We start from the raw sequence: 13,527 nt of genomic DNA on the forward strand, positions 1-13,527 counted from the left end.
GGCTTCAAATGGAAGCATAACACCTAGCCAAGGCTTTGGATGCATGGCCTATTAATCAACGCTTCTCCTGATACAGTACTCCAAATCCTTTCTGTTTCAGTTCCTCTCCACGAATTATGACAGGAATAACGCCCAGTTCTTGTCCCCACTGCCTACTCCTGAAGAAAAATACATACTCAGTCAAATACAGTATATTTGACTCCAGTGAGTTGCGTCTCCTCTGTCCTGTGGGAAGAGGCAGAGCCACGGAGAATATGGGAAGGCCGGGCGTGGCCAGGCCGAGGCAAACACATCAGACCGCCTCTACCACCATCTGTACAGACAGGAACAACACACTTTTACTGTCTGATAACAAAATGTACAACGGTCAGTCTAAAATGATCAATAGTGTGTCAATCAAAAGCAGGCATTGACATATCTTCTTAGAAGTAAAACCAAATGTAGACCTAACCTAGATTTGTTTGAGACTTTGGAAGCTGTAGGGCAGATCTATGGCTTATGATCACATTAACATAGGATCTAATAATAAATGTCTGGTGTCTGATGCATAATGGCAGATAAGGTCAGAGCGCCGTAAACTCCACAGGCTGTTTCCCGCCACAGATTAAGCTAGTACTGGACAACAAAAAAACATTCTCAATGGACAATTTCCATTGAAAGTGCATTTAATCCAGGACTAGACTTAATCTGTGTCTGGGAAACCGGCCTGTGAGTTTACGGCGCTGCTGACCTTATCTGCCATTATGCATCAGACATTTTTATTAGATCCTTATTAGCCTCCAAATTAGCCTTTAATCCCAGTGAGTATGTTGAACTAACTGACCAGGATGCATCGGCTCGTCCCTCCAGGCAGGCAGGTGCGGACCAAGACGGAGAGGAAGTGGGCAGGGGCAGCTGTCCGTAGGGTTAGGGTTCAGAGCACTGAGGGCAGCCTGCCAGATCTGGATATAAATAAAACACACATTTCACTCGTTAACACGGCACTATACCACTCGCATCCCACTGCTTTACTCTGAAGCTAAGCGGGGTTGGTCCCTGGATGGGAGACCAGATGCTTCTGTAAGTGGTGTTGGAGGGCCAGTAGGAGGCACTCTTTCCTCTGGTCTAAAAAAAAGATATCTCAATGTCCCAGAGGAGTGATTGGGGACATTGCCCTGTGTAGGGTGCTGTCTTTCAGATGGGGTGTTAATGGGTACTGACTCTCTGTGGTCACTAAAGATCTCATGGCACTTATCTTAAGAGCAGGGGTGTTAACCCTGGTGTCCTGGCTAAATGTGCAATCTGACAATCATGGCTACCTAATCATCTTCAGCTTCCAATTAGCTCCACATAGAGCCTGGAGATGATTATCTCTTTCATACCATGGCTGTAATTTAACACATTAGCCACTAGACGTGTTCAATGTGTGTTTACTAGATAGCGACAGTAGTTGCCGTGTTTTCCAAACAGACTTGCTAACCAAACCATCAGTCCTAGCTTGCTATTATGAAAATCGAATTCAACAATCAATACTGTTTTAAATTAGACTTTTGCTTTCAAAAGCTGCTCAAACAAAGTAACACATTTTCCCAAAAAAAGTAAAATGATTCATAAGAAACATAGCAGTGTGAGAAAAAGGTACTCAATTTTTAATTGATTTTGTAGTGGAATGGGCAAAGTCATTTCTGAGATCAAGGCTTGATCACAATTTTCATCCCCATACTTTAGGCCATAGACACAATGTAGGCTACTCAATACATTTGTCATATTAGACAAAAAACGTTGGAACTTTTATACAATTTAAATTCAAAATAAATAATTATAATTTCATATTATACAGGAGACCGTTTCACAGCCATGAAACCAAACCCATCAGTCTTTCGATATGTGCAAACTGAGRGATAAAAGACAAGAATAAACTGAACTGATGTGTTAGTTAGAGATATCGGACAATAGAGGGTCATGAAACAAAAGAAAGCAGTGATCTAAATGTGCAAATTCATTAAAGACTACTCTTGGTACAGAGACATGAATTTAGGATGGTCAACTACAGCTCTTAATCCAAAAGGTTGTTTTTGGTATTCAATGAATCAGCTATTGTAGTTTTTCAGCCACTGAGAGACACGCAAACCTAGTCATTTCTTGCTCTAAAAAAGTAACCATGATAAAGTGAAAAATCTAATGCAAAAAGAATGACCAGGGTCGTGTAGCATCACCACAAATGAGACACAAATGTTCCTTGTTCATAGACATTCAATATTCATCTAGTTGAGTTGTCAGGATTCTTCTCTTGAAAACATACATTGGAGGGCAGGGCTTACAGCTATAGCTTACAATAAACTGGACATATGATGCTTACGCTCACACAAGCAAACCACTTATTTGCTTGAAAAACAAGCAAAATGTGTGGCCATGACAATTAATCAGTAGTCTTCCACAAGGGAATTTAAGGAGTGTTTTTTTCTGTGTTTGTTTGCAGCAGGAACCATGACAGATGGAGGGTACGGTCATGTTTAAGAGGGTATTGGGGCAGACAGTGGCCATGTGTGCAGGCCAGTTGCAATGTGAAATAGGAACTCTCCCTGGCTGTCCTCTCTCTTAGGGATCATGCATTCAATACATCTTCATGAGCCATACAGAGAGAGATTCGGGAAGGGTGATTCTTCAGATGTTGATTGGAAAGTTGGACAGATTGTACTTTAAACGATACTGATAAGACACCCCTCACACAAGCACACCAAACATACACACACACATACCAAAAGCAAAGGAATGCATCACTAGAACTTGGTCCCAAATAGAATAAGTATTAGAACAACAACTATAACAGTAAGAATTAAAATGACCAGCATCTTTCGGTTTTTCTTCTGATACTGTTCAGCCTGCAAGAAAACAAAGAGAAAATGTTTTAACTAGTTTGTGGGCAAGATAACATCTTTCCCTTTTTCGTGGACATAATTACCAATTGGGCTGAAACATCAACAATCTTTAACATTGTGTCCTTACCTTTTGTAACTGTTTTAACCCCTCGTCTGTTTTGACACACGATTGCTCCACATTGAAGTCAATTCTGTCAAGTACTGTGCCCTGATATTGGATAAAGAAAATCAGATTGAAGACAAAGTCATATATATATATGTAGATAGTGATGTAAATCAGATATTATTCATATTACTGCAGAGTCAAATTATGGATAAATGGACTGTTGGATTGTATAGCTTAAACTTTATTTCCCTATAATTGTCGTGTTTCCAAACACTGAAAAGGGTTTCCCTCACAGACCTGTTCCACCACCATTCCTGCCAGGTCTCGGAAAATCTCATTCAGGTCGGTGATGGACTGGACTATCTGTCGGACCTCTCTCTCACGTTCCTCCACCATCACTGTGTTCTGCTCTACCAGGACCAGCTGGTCATCTGTAAACCCCTGGGCGAGATCAGAGATATGGGCTCAGCGAGATATAACTTTGTCTGCATCCCAAAATGGTGCCATATTCCCTTTATATTGAACTACTTTAGACCAGAGTCCTATTGGACCCTGTTTTTTTTATTTTTAAGTGCACTATGTAGGGAATAGGGTGCCATTTGGGACAGACCCTTTGTCATATCAATGGATTCAAACTCGTGTAAGGAAACATTTCTCTAGTGTAAATAATAGTGTGATATTCATAATGGAAAGTATGTCAACATTTTGGTGGCTATCCAAATAAATCATGTGGTATCAGATGAGTATTGTTAAAATGTAAAGGTGACTTCCTCTGTTACATTGCGATAAAGCACAACACCCATTTATTTTCATTAGGCTTCAAGTCAACTTATTGGAACTCACATTCTTGTTACATTTAGCAAAAACAAGACATTTGTCTATGCATTACTATATTAATTTAACCAGGATATTATATTTTTCCTGAGACATATGCATGAGCACCTATGCCGATCAGGTAAATGTCAAAATACACCGTCAGTTCCAAGCTCACCATTTCATATTGTGCCAGGTCTTCATCCTCCTCCATTAGAGGACCAGAGTCAAAAAAGTGTTTGGATCTCTCCTCACGATTCTTCATGCCTGTAACAGAAAGCATCAACATTATGACAATAAAAGAGACATGATATGAGGGTGGAGGTGAAAACAGATAAATGTAGAGAGTGTTTGTGTAAGGAGAGAGAGAAGTGAGGGATGGAAGACTTGAAACTAATAGAAAGAAAAAAAATCTGAAAAGATAGTCGCGAGGTGTAGGAGTAAATACTGAGTGAGTGCTTGCTTACGCTTTAGATAGCTGGACTGCGTGTGTCTGAAGTTGGTGGACAGCTCTTGCAGGCTCCCTGCCAATGAGGACACCACATTTCTCAGCAGCCTCTCCTCCTGCTCTGTGCAGTGGCCACAGCGAGTCTGCAGACCTGTCACTGCACGCTGACACCGGTGGAACATCTACACAGACAAAGGAGAGAGCAATACATCTTTGCCATAAGACAAAAGACATTTGTACAATTTCAATTCTAAATAAATWATTATTATCAACACAGACCCAAGAAAATGAGAGCACGGAGAAATGCTCACTGAAAAATAGATTTCTTATTCTACTATATAACAAGAATGGCCAATAATTGTTGACATACAGTATTACATCAGTAGGCTCTATTTACCGTAGCCCCTTATAAAAGCCACAAACGTTAACATGTACTACAAGTCTTAAATATGATCAGATCATACTAACAAATTAATATTCATAACAATAAGTTAGGAACTCAATTGTCATACTTGAGTAAAAGTAAAGATACCTTAATAGAAAATGACTCAAGTAAAAGTGAAAGTCATCCAGTAAAATACTACTAGAGTGTAAAAGTTTACAAGTATTTGGTTTTAAATATACTTGTATCAAAAGTAAATGCAATTGCTAAAATATACTCAAGTATCAAGAGTAAAAGTATAAATCATTTCAAATTCCTTATATTAAGCAAACCAGACAGCACAATTGTTATTATTTTTACAGATGGAGCACACTCCAACACTCAGACATAATTTACAAATGAAGCATTTGTGTTTAGTGAGTCCGCCAGATCAGAGGCAGTAGGTATGACCAAGGATGTTCTCTTGATAAGAGTGTGAATTGGACAATTTTCCTGTCCTGCTAACAATTCAAAATGTAAGAAGTTCTTCAGGGAAAATGTATGGTGTAAAAAGTACATTATTTTCTTTAGGAATGTAGTGGAGTAAAAGTTGTAAAAAATATAAATAGTAAAGTGAAGTACAGATACCCCAAAAAAGTATTTGTACTTAAGTACTTTACACCACTGCATAGGCGTTGGCTTTTCCAGAAGGCCACTTATGAGATGTGTCACCTTTTGCCTCAGCAGGTTTCCTATGTAGTAATAATAAATGTGACTTMTCTTCAAAGTTCTTTCAATGAGGTTTCTTGTAAAGACTCCCATCTCTGTCACTGGCCTACCTGTGTGATCTCCTGAGTGGTGATCTCTATGGCATGCTCCTCTTCACTGCTGTCATCGAGGGTAGGACGGTTCATGTGCTTGTCATGTAGGGCGGCCAGCTCCTTCATTTTCTGCTGGACCCGTGTGATTTCATACTGAATCTGATAGCCCACGCAACCACAGAATTTACACATGAGAGGCACGAGAAAACTAGACACCGAAAGATCCATAGTTCCAAATAAGAAATCTATTTTAAAGAAAGATGAGTGAGATTGGATTTAGGAATTTTATATAGACTAATACATATTAGGCCTACATTTTCTAAAGTATCTAGCTCAATAGTTTAATTGTTTGTGATGGTGAAATTAAGCATTTGAAGTCTGCTGCTTTGAGAAGAGACTAGTAATAAACATAATAATAAACTTCTCATACTGAAGTAGTTAAGAGCATGTGATTGTTTCTTACCTCAACGACCCCATCTACCCACTTGGGCGGCAGTCTCTTGGTGACTCCGACGGCAGCTTCTGGGTCCAGACTGATCCCTGAGACCAGGGCCATACGGTCATCAGCCAACTGACAGTAAAACCATACATATTACACAGTTATCACTTCCCATTTGAAACATTGTTTGCAGACTTTCCAACCAATACAAAGCATGGTTTATTATTTTTTCCTTGTGACAGTTTGGATACGAGGAGATTAGACAGTACCTCATCAAGCTCCTAATGTGATTGGCAGACCCCAGCGAAGTCCCATCCAATGAGGAGAGAGAGAGAGGTGAGATGAAGTAAGACAGCAGTGACAGTAAGTGAGACCCAGACAAAAAGCAGTGATCAGCTTCACACAGACATTTTGCATGCACTCACAGACACTGTTCAAAGAGGGATCACACACTTTCCAAAATGTCTCATTTTGAGTCACCAGATTATGTGTCTGAAAGAAAGTCTAAATAATAATGAAGTAATGAATTTTATGTCAATTAATTRAGGTTCTTCAAACCTGTGAAATCCCCCTTTAAATTGTATCTGAGAAATCTATAAAAATTGTGAGGAACAAATCATTGGATATGCAATAAAAAAATATAAAAAAATCCTGTGATATATTAATATATATACATTCACACACACACACACGGTCGGAAATAATACTGTGAAATTGTAAAAACTATGACAATGCCCTTTTAGTGTAAGAGCTGTTTGAAAAAAACACCTGGAATGTCAGCCTGTTTTGAAGGGATGGAGTTTTGGCCTGCCTGGGGACATCACACCAATGTTTGTACCATGTATTGTGCTGCTACGAAGTTGTGTTGCTGCTATGTTGTGTTATTACCATGTTGCCATGTGTTGCTGTCATGCTATGTTGCTGTCTTAGGTCTCTCTTTATGTAATGTTTTGGTGTGTCGTCTTGTTGTGATGTGTATTTTCTTTAGTCTACCGACTAAAACATCCAGAGCTTCCCGAAGACTCTGTGCATGTGCGGATCACGTTCTGCGTATGTGCACACTCAGTAGCCAGTTTATTAGGTACACTAGTACCGGGCCAGAACCACCTTTGTCTCCAGAACATCTTGAATTCTCCGGGCAATGAAGCATTGCTCAGTTGGTATCAAGGGACCTAACGTGTGCCAGGAAAACATTCCCCACACCATTACACCACTGCCACCAGCCTGTACCGTTGAAACCAGGCAGGGTGGAGCCATGGACTCTTGCAGCTTACGCTAAATCCTGACTCTGCCATCAGCATGATGCAACAGGAACCTGGATTCGTCAAACTAGGCAATGTTTTTCCACTCCTCAATTGTCAGGTATTGGTGACTGCGTGCCCACTGGAGCTGCTTCTTGTTTTTTAGCTGATAGGAGTCGGACCCGGTGTGGTCGTCTGCTGCAATAGCCCATTCGTGACWAGGGCCAACGAGATATGGGTTCTGCACACCACCATTGTACTGCGCCGTTATTTGCCTGTTTGTGGTCCGCCTGCTGGCTTGCACGATTCTTGCCATTGTCCTACGACCTCTCATCAACGAGCTGTTTTCGTCCACAGGACCACCGCTGACTGGATGTTTGTCACACCATTCTCTGTAAACCCTAGACAGTGTCGTACATGAAAAGCCCAGTTTCTGAGATACTGGAACTGGCGCGCCTGGCACCTACGTTCATACCATGCTCAAAGTCACTGAGATCACTTGTTTTGCCCATTCTAACATTCAATCAAACAGTAACTGACTGCCTTGATGCCCGCTTTATATAGCAAGCCACGGCCACGAGACTCACTTTCTGTAGGAGCGAACCATTTTCGTGAACGGTGTGGTGTACCTAATAAATTCTCTACACGCAGAGAACAGGCTACTCAGGCGAATGGTGCTCGTTTAATAAAGTTAGATCAAGCTGAATCAATGTCTGAAAGATCTTACAATATTCTACATAACCAAATATAATAGCACAACGTTACCGTAAGACAAAAACACCATAGCATTTAATTGTGAATGATAATTCTTCAAGTTTTACCCATAGTAACCAACCATCAGATCTCAATCAGTTTAATGGGGATTTGCATTTTGATCTTGAGTTATATAGTGTTGTTTTGAATGATGTACACTGAGCGAATTTTAGAGAACATGTTGTTAAACTGTAGCATAGCCTACCTGTGTATTTTGCCTAGAGACGCACATGGTTGAGTTTTGGCCTCATGAGAAAAACAAATTGTGTTTTTGTCTTACAGTAACATTACATTGTGCCATTACATTTCAGTTCTGTTATATGATCTTGCAGACATTGAGTGATCAAGATATTGAGTGAGCTTGATCTAACTTCACCCTAGTAGCCTGTTCTCCGCAAAGGGGCACGTTCGAGCGGGTCACTTTTGTCAAGACGTTGACCAACGTTGGTCTCCGCCTTTCAAAGTGTGTTGCGTTATGGGTATAAAAAAAAAAGTGGCCACTACATGTCGACTGCATGAACTACACAAAAATCATCGTCTTCTCGCCAACTGCACCATGCAGCCATCACCTGCATTGTGGGAGGCACTATTTGTCAACCAATCATTTGGGGTGTTCTTGTTTGACCCACGAGAACGTGGCCAAAGATGTGACTGAAACAGGAACCAACTTTTCCGCGATACTAAATAAAGCTACAGGGGATACAAATGAAAGTGATATTTGAGACCTCTTTAACCAATTAATTTTACACGTTAGGTTTTCAGTTTGTGATATGGGGGTCTAGAAAWTTTTATTTTGACATTTATAAAGAAAAACTTGTATAAACAATGTTGATCTGAGCCTTGCTGTTGAAAAACCACTATAGTGTCCGACTTTCGGCTATCGCAGATTCATATCCCCTGACTTCACTTGCCGACAGTTGGATCCACAGCCACTCTGAATTAGTTACAGGGATACTTCAGGATTTTGGCAATGAAGCCCTTTATCTACTTCCCCAGAGTCAGATGACATCATAGTTACCATGTCTCTGCATCCAGAATGGAGGAAGTTAGAGGTAGTTTCGCAAACCAATGCTAACAAGCATTAGAGCAATGACTGGAAGTCTATGGTATCTACTACTGTAGCATGCTAGCAGTTCTCATAGACTTCTAGTCATTGCGCTAACTCTAGTTAGCAACCTCCTTCAAACTGCACGCAGAGACATACAAATGGTATCCACGAGTTAATCTAGGTAAGAAGATGCCAATAACAGCTAGTTTTTAGTTTTCCCCCTCCCCACTCAGACACTTCTAGAAAAATTATTGCTTGAGAAATGGTTCTTTGCGTTTCTTTTTTTACAATTTAAATTGAAAACAATCACTGTAAGGTACATAATTGTTACCCATAAATTATTTGAGATAAAAATGGCTGCATTAGACATTTAACTCCCTGAGATCAATTCCAAAATGTCGACCATAATAGTAAGGCACAACGGAGGGTAGTGCGTACAGCCCAGTACATCACTGGGGCCAAGCTTCCTGCCATCCAGGACCTATATACTAGGCGACGTCAGAGGAAGGCCCAAAATAATTGTCAAAGACTCCAGTCACCCAAGTCATAGACTGTTCTCTCTGCTACCGCACGGGAAGTGGTACCGGAGTGCCAAGTCTCGGTCCAAAAAGCTCCTTAACAGCTTCTACCCCCAAGCCATAAGACTGCTGAACAACTCATCAAATGGCCACCCGGACTATTTTTATTGACACCCCCCCTTTGTTTTTACACTGCTGCTACTTGCTGTTTATTAACTATGCATAGTCACTTTACCCTTACATACATGTACAAATTACCAACTCACGTGTACCCCCGCACATTGACTCAGTACCGGTACCTCCTGTATATAGTCTCGTTATTGTTATTTGTGTTACTTTTAGTTTATTTTTTACTTTTGTTTATTTAGTAAATCTTTTCTTAACTCTTTCTTGAACTGCATGGTTGGTTAAGGGCTTGTAAGTAAGCATTTCACGTTAAGGTCTACACCTGTTGTATTCGGCGCATGTAGGCTCCCGAGTGGCGTAGCGGTCGAAGGCACTGCATCTCAGTGCTAGAGGCGTCACTACAGACCCTGGTTCGATCCCGGGCCATGATCGGGAGTCCCATAGGGCGGTGCACAATTGGCCCAGCGTCGTCTGGGTTAGGGGAGGGTTTGGCCGGGGTAGTCCGTCATTCTAAAATAAGCATTTATTCTTAACTGACTTGCCTAGTTACATAAAGGTTAAATAAAATAAATGTGACAAATACAATTTGATTAGTAGCAACCTATTGAGGTAAAGACGCTCATCTTCAGGAGCTAGGCCTACATACATTGGGTCAGTGAAGTGTGACATGAGTGTGTGTGAAGGCAAAGATATAGGGCTAGCCTATGTCCCCGATCCCCAAATGATTAGCCTAACCACAGAACCATTTCATAGGCCCAGAGAAAGGAAAGATGCAGGACAACAATTAGCATTATAAGAGGATTTTGATATGCAGATCACTCAGCATGAGCATGCAAGACACAGTGACAAAAACAAGCACCTCAGCGATATCCATCAGATAAACTCAAAGCCTAGTAACCACCGGATTTGCTCTTTGATCAAAACAAACATTTGATAGGTGGTGCTATCAGTGCCAAAAAATAACCTATCCAAGCTACTAACCACAATCAGGTGAATTAAACAAAGTTAGGAATTTCAAAGTCTGGATTGAGATCTACTATGAAGCTGCTTCACACAATAACCGTCCCAGAGTCAAAACACCTACGAGCCCAGAAGAAGGAGGGTGAATAAATGAGAGACTGAAAGGGAAAACTACAAACAATATAGAGTTTTGAAACTATACAAAGGAAATTAGGCTACAAGATATCTAGAATTATATAGAAAGTATTTGTAAAAGACCCAGCATCCTGGTCAATAATGAAAAATAAAATATATACAGTACCAGTCAAAAGTTTGGACACACCTACTCATTCAAGGGTTTGTCTTTATTTTTACATTGTAGAATAATAGACATCAAAACTATTAAATAACACATATGGAATTATGTAGTAACCAAAAAAAAGTGTTAAACAAATCTAAATATATTTTTTATTTGAGATTCTTCAAAGTAGCCACCCTTTGCCTTGATGACAGCTTTGCACACTCTTGGCATTCTCTCAACCAGCTTCACCTGGAATGCTTTTCCAACAGTCTTGAAGGGAGTTTCCACATGTGCTGAGCACTTGTTGGCTGCTTTTCCTTCACTCTGCGGTCCAACTCATCCCAAACCATCTCAATTGAGTTGAGGTCGGGTGATTGTGGAGGCCAGGTTATCTGATGCAGCACTCCATCACTCTCCTTGGTCAAATATCCCTTACACAGCCTGGAGGTGTGTTGTGTCATTGTCCTGTTGAAAAACAAATAATAGTCCTACTAAGCGCAAACCAGATGGGATGGCATATCGCAGCAGAATGCTGTGGTAGCCCTGCTGGTTAAGTGTGCCTTGAATTCTAAATAAATCACAGTGTAACCAGCAAAGCACCCCTACACCATCCCACCTCCTCCTCCATGCTTCACGGTGGGAACTACACATGCGGATATCATCCGTTCACCTATTCTGCGTCTCACAAAGACACGGCGGTTGGAATCCAAAAATCTCAAATTTAGACTCATCAGACCGAAGGACAGATTTTCACCGGTCGAATGTCCATTGCTCATGTTTCTTGTCCCAAGCAAGTCTCTCCTTCTTATTGGTGTCCTTTAGTAGTGGTTTCTTTGCAGCAATTCGACCACGAAGGCCTGATTCACACAGTCTCCTCTGAACAGTTGATGTTGAGATGTGTCTGTTACTTGAACTCGGTGAAGCATTTATTTGGGCTGCAATTTCTGAGGCTGATAACTCTAATGAACTCATCCTCTGCAGCAGAGGTAACTCTGGTTCTTCCTTTCCTGTGGTGGTCCTCATGCGAGACAGTTTCATCATAGCGCTTGATGTTTTTTGTGACTGCACTTGAAGAAACTTTCAAAGTTCTTGACATTTTCCAGATTGACTGACCTTCATGTCTTAAACGAATGATGGACTGTCGTTTCTCTTTGCTTATTTGAGCTGTTCTTGCCATACTATGGACTTGGTCTTTTACCAAATAGGGCTATCTTCTGTATACCACCCCTACCTTGTCACAACACAACTGATTGGCTCAAACGCATTAAGGATAGAAAGAAATTCCACAAATCAACTTAAAGCACAACTGTTAATTGAAATGCATTCCAGGTGATTTGTTTAACAAGGTTTTGGTTACTACATGATTCTACATGTGTTATTTCATAGTTTTGATGTCKTCACTATTATTCTACAATGTAGAAAATAGTACAAATAAAGAAAACCCTTGAATGAGAAGGTGTCCACACTTTTGACTGGTACTATATTTCAGTGCAGAATGTATGAAATTAAACAATGACCAACAGTGCAAACTAGGTATTCTAAATTCTAGCATACAAGTATCTTAGTAACAACCATATTGATCTAAAGAGCATTAAATACGTTTTAAAGAACAGTTTACCAAGCACAGGATCAACTAAATCTATAACTGAAACAACAGCACCATCTAGACTAATGGGGAGGTTTGGGCATGCAATTCACTAAGGCAAAAGGGCAAATACAGAGGCCACACACTATCAACAAACACCTCATGAAATGTAACATGTAGATTGTTACATTTGACCATCTGTATAACAAAAAAACAGCCAACTCATTCCAGCATGCACTGTTGTGACTTATTTATCAAGTATTGAACATTGCCCCTAAAAAATGCCTTTCATGTTCTACCTTTATATTTTACTTAGTTTCTTACTCTGACAAATGCATTCCTTTAATTGACTATCATGGCAAAGGAAAATGCACGCTCTTTGATGATTGGTAGCAAACTGAGCTGGTGAAATATTTTGGCAAGACAGGAAAATGCAGGTTTAGTGCAACAATACTCCAAATGCATGCCTCAATGAAAATGTACGCATCTAGCTTGACATACGCAGCAAGTAGCCAACATCAGGTTAATGTTTGGTAGAGTCACTCGCTAGTTAGTTAAGGAAGATACTTAATCAAGTTACGGTTTAACATATGAATGTGTTAACTATCATAACACACACAAATCAAATGTCAAATCCAGACGATTAACGTTAGACTCACCGCAGCATTGCTACGTGTACTCAGAGTACGACGGGGGTCGTATGTACTCACTTGCTCAGCCAATATCTGCCGATTTTGGATTGCATTGTTCCGCATTAATAAGAAGGCATCGGTCAGGCGCCTAGTTGCCATGATTAATTTACACACGAAGGATATACAGCTATCAAATAACAACCAGTGGCAACGACGAGAACCTAGCTAGCTAACGTTAACTTACTAGTAAGTTACAATACAAGGAAAGTTAGCTAACGTGAGCTAGCCAGCAAAACAGCAGGCACACTCGCCGACCGGCTAATCGAGGGGTTCTTCCCTTTTCTATCTTAACAATAACATATACTTTGTTCTCTGTCGCTTTCACGAAATGTATAAACAAAACCATAAAATATGACCGATACGGTAAAAGAACGGCCTTCTCTAGCTACGTGGAACAGGTGCGTTCGTACATTCACTCAGGCTCTCTCGTCCGAGTGTGCTAGAGCGCAGAATAACTGACAAATTTACCAACGTTGAA

General features: G+C 40.5%; 1 protein-coding gene across 4 annotated transcripts; it reads right to left on the reverse strand.

The window, feature by feature from the left end:
* Nucleotides 1-1,605: 1,605 nt before the first annotated feature.
* Nucleotides 1,606-13,527, reverse strand: LOC111965351 (syntaxin-16). Of its 4 annotated transcripts, none has more exons than XM_023989490.2 (8): nucleotides 13,017-13,527; nucleotides 5,871-5,978; nucleotides 5,426-5,566; nucleotides 4,245-4,407; nucleotides 3,956-4,044; nucleotides 3,262-3,405; nucleotides 2,986-3,066; nucleotides 1,606-2,861 (listed from the first exon to the last, which is right to left on the reverse strand). In XM_023989490.2, the coding sequence occupies exons 1-8, from the start codon at nucleotides 13,146-13,148 to the stop codon at nucleotides 2,760-2,762; spliced, it is 960 nt and encodes a 319-aa protein (XP_023845258.1). In that variant the 5' UTR covers nucleotides 13,149-13,527; the 3' UTR covers nucleotides 1,606-2,759. The 4 variants fall into 4 exon arrangements, with proteins under 4 accessions (XP_023845258.1, XP_023845278.1, XP_070300173.1 ...); XM_023989510.2 differs by having other exon boundaries at nucleotides 13,068-13,524; XM_070444072.1 differs by having other exon boundaries at nucleotides 5,871-5,984; nucleotides 13,011-13,148.

The sequence above is a fragment of the Salvelinus sp. IW2-2015 genome, linkage group LG1 (genome assembly GCF_002910315.2).
Source record: "Salvelinus sp. IW2-2015 linkage group LG1, ASM291031v2, whole genome shotgun sequence".
In the NCBI taxonomy this organism is placed as follows: domain Eukaryota; kingdom Metazoa; phylum Chordata; class Actinopteri; order Salmoniformes; family Salmonidae; genus Salvelinus; species Salvelinus sp. IW2-2015.

What these genes read in the sequence shown, in the direction of transcription:
- LOC111965351 (XM_070444072.1), bottom strand. Translation starts at nt 13,148, where the DNA reads ATGGCAACTAGGCGCCTGACCGATGCCTTCTTATTAATGCGGAACAAT. An exon ending in GGGTAGATGGGGTCGTTGAG is followed by an intron (nt 5,567 to 5,870) that starts GTAAGAAACAAT and finishes GTGGGCTATCAG; the next exon opens with ATTCAGTATGAAATCACACG. An exon ending in GGTTAAAACAGTTACAAAAG is followed by an intron (nt 2,862 to 2,985) that starts GTAAGGACACAA and finishes GTTTTCTTGCAG; the next exon opens with GCTGAACAGTATCAGAAGAA.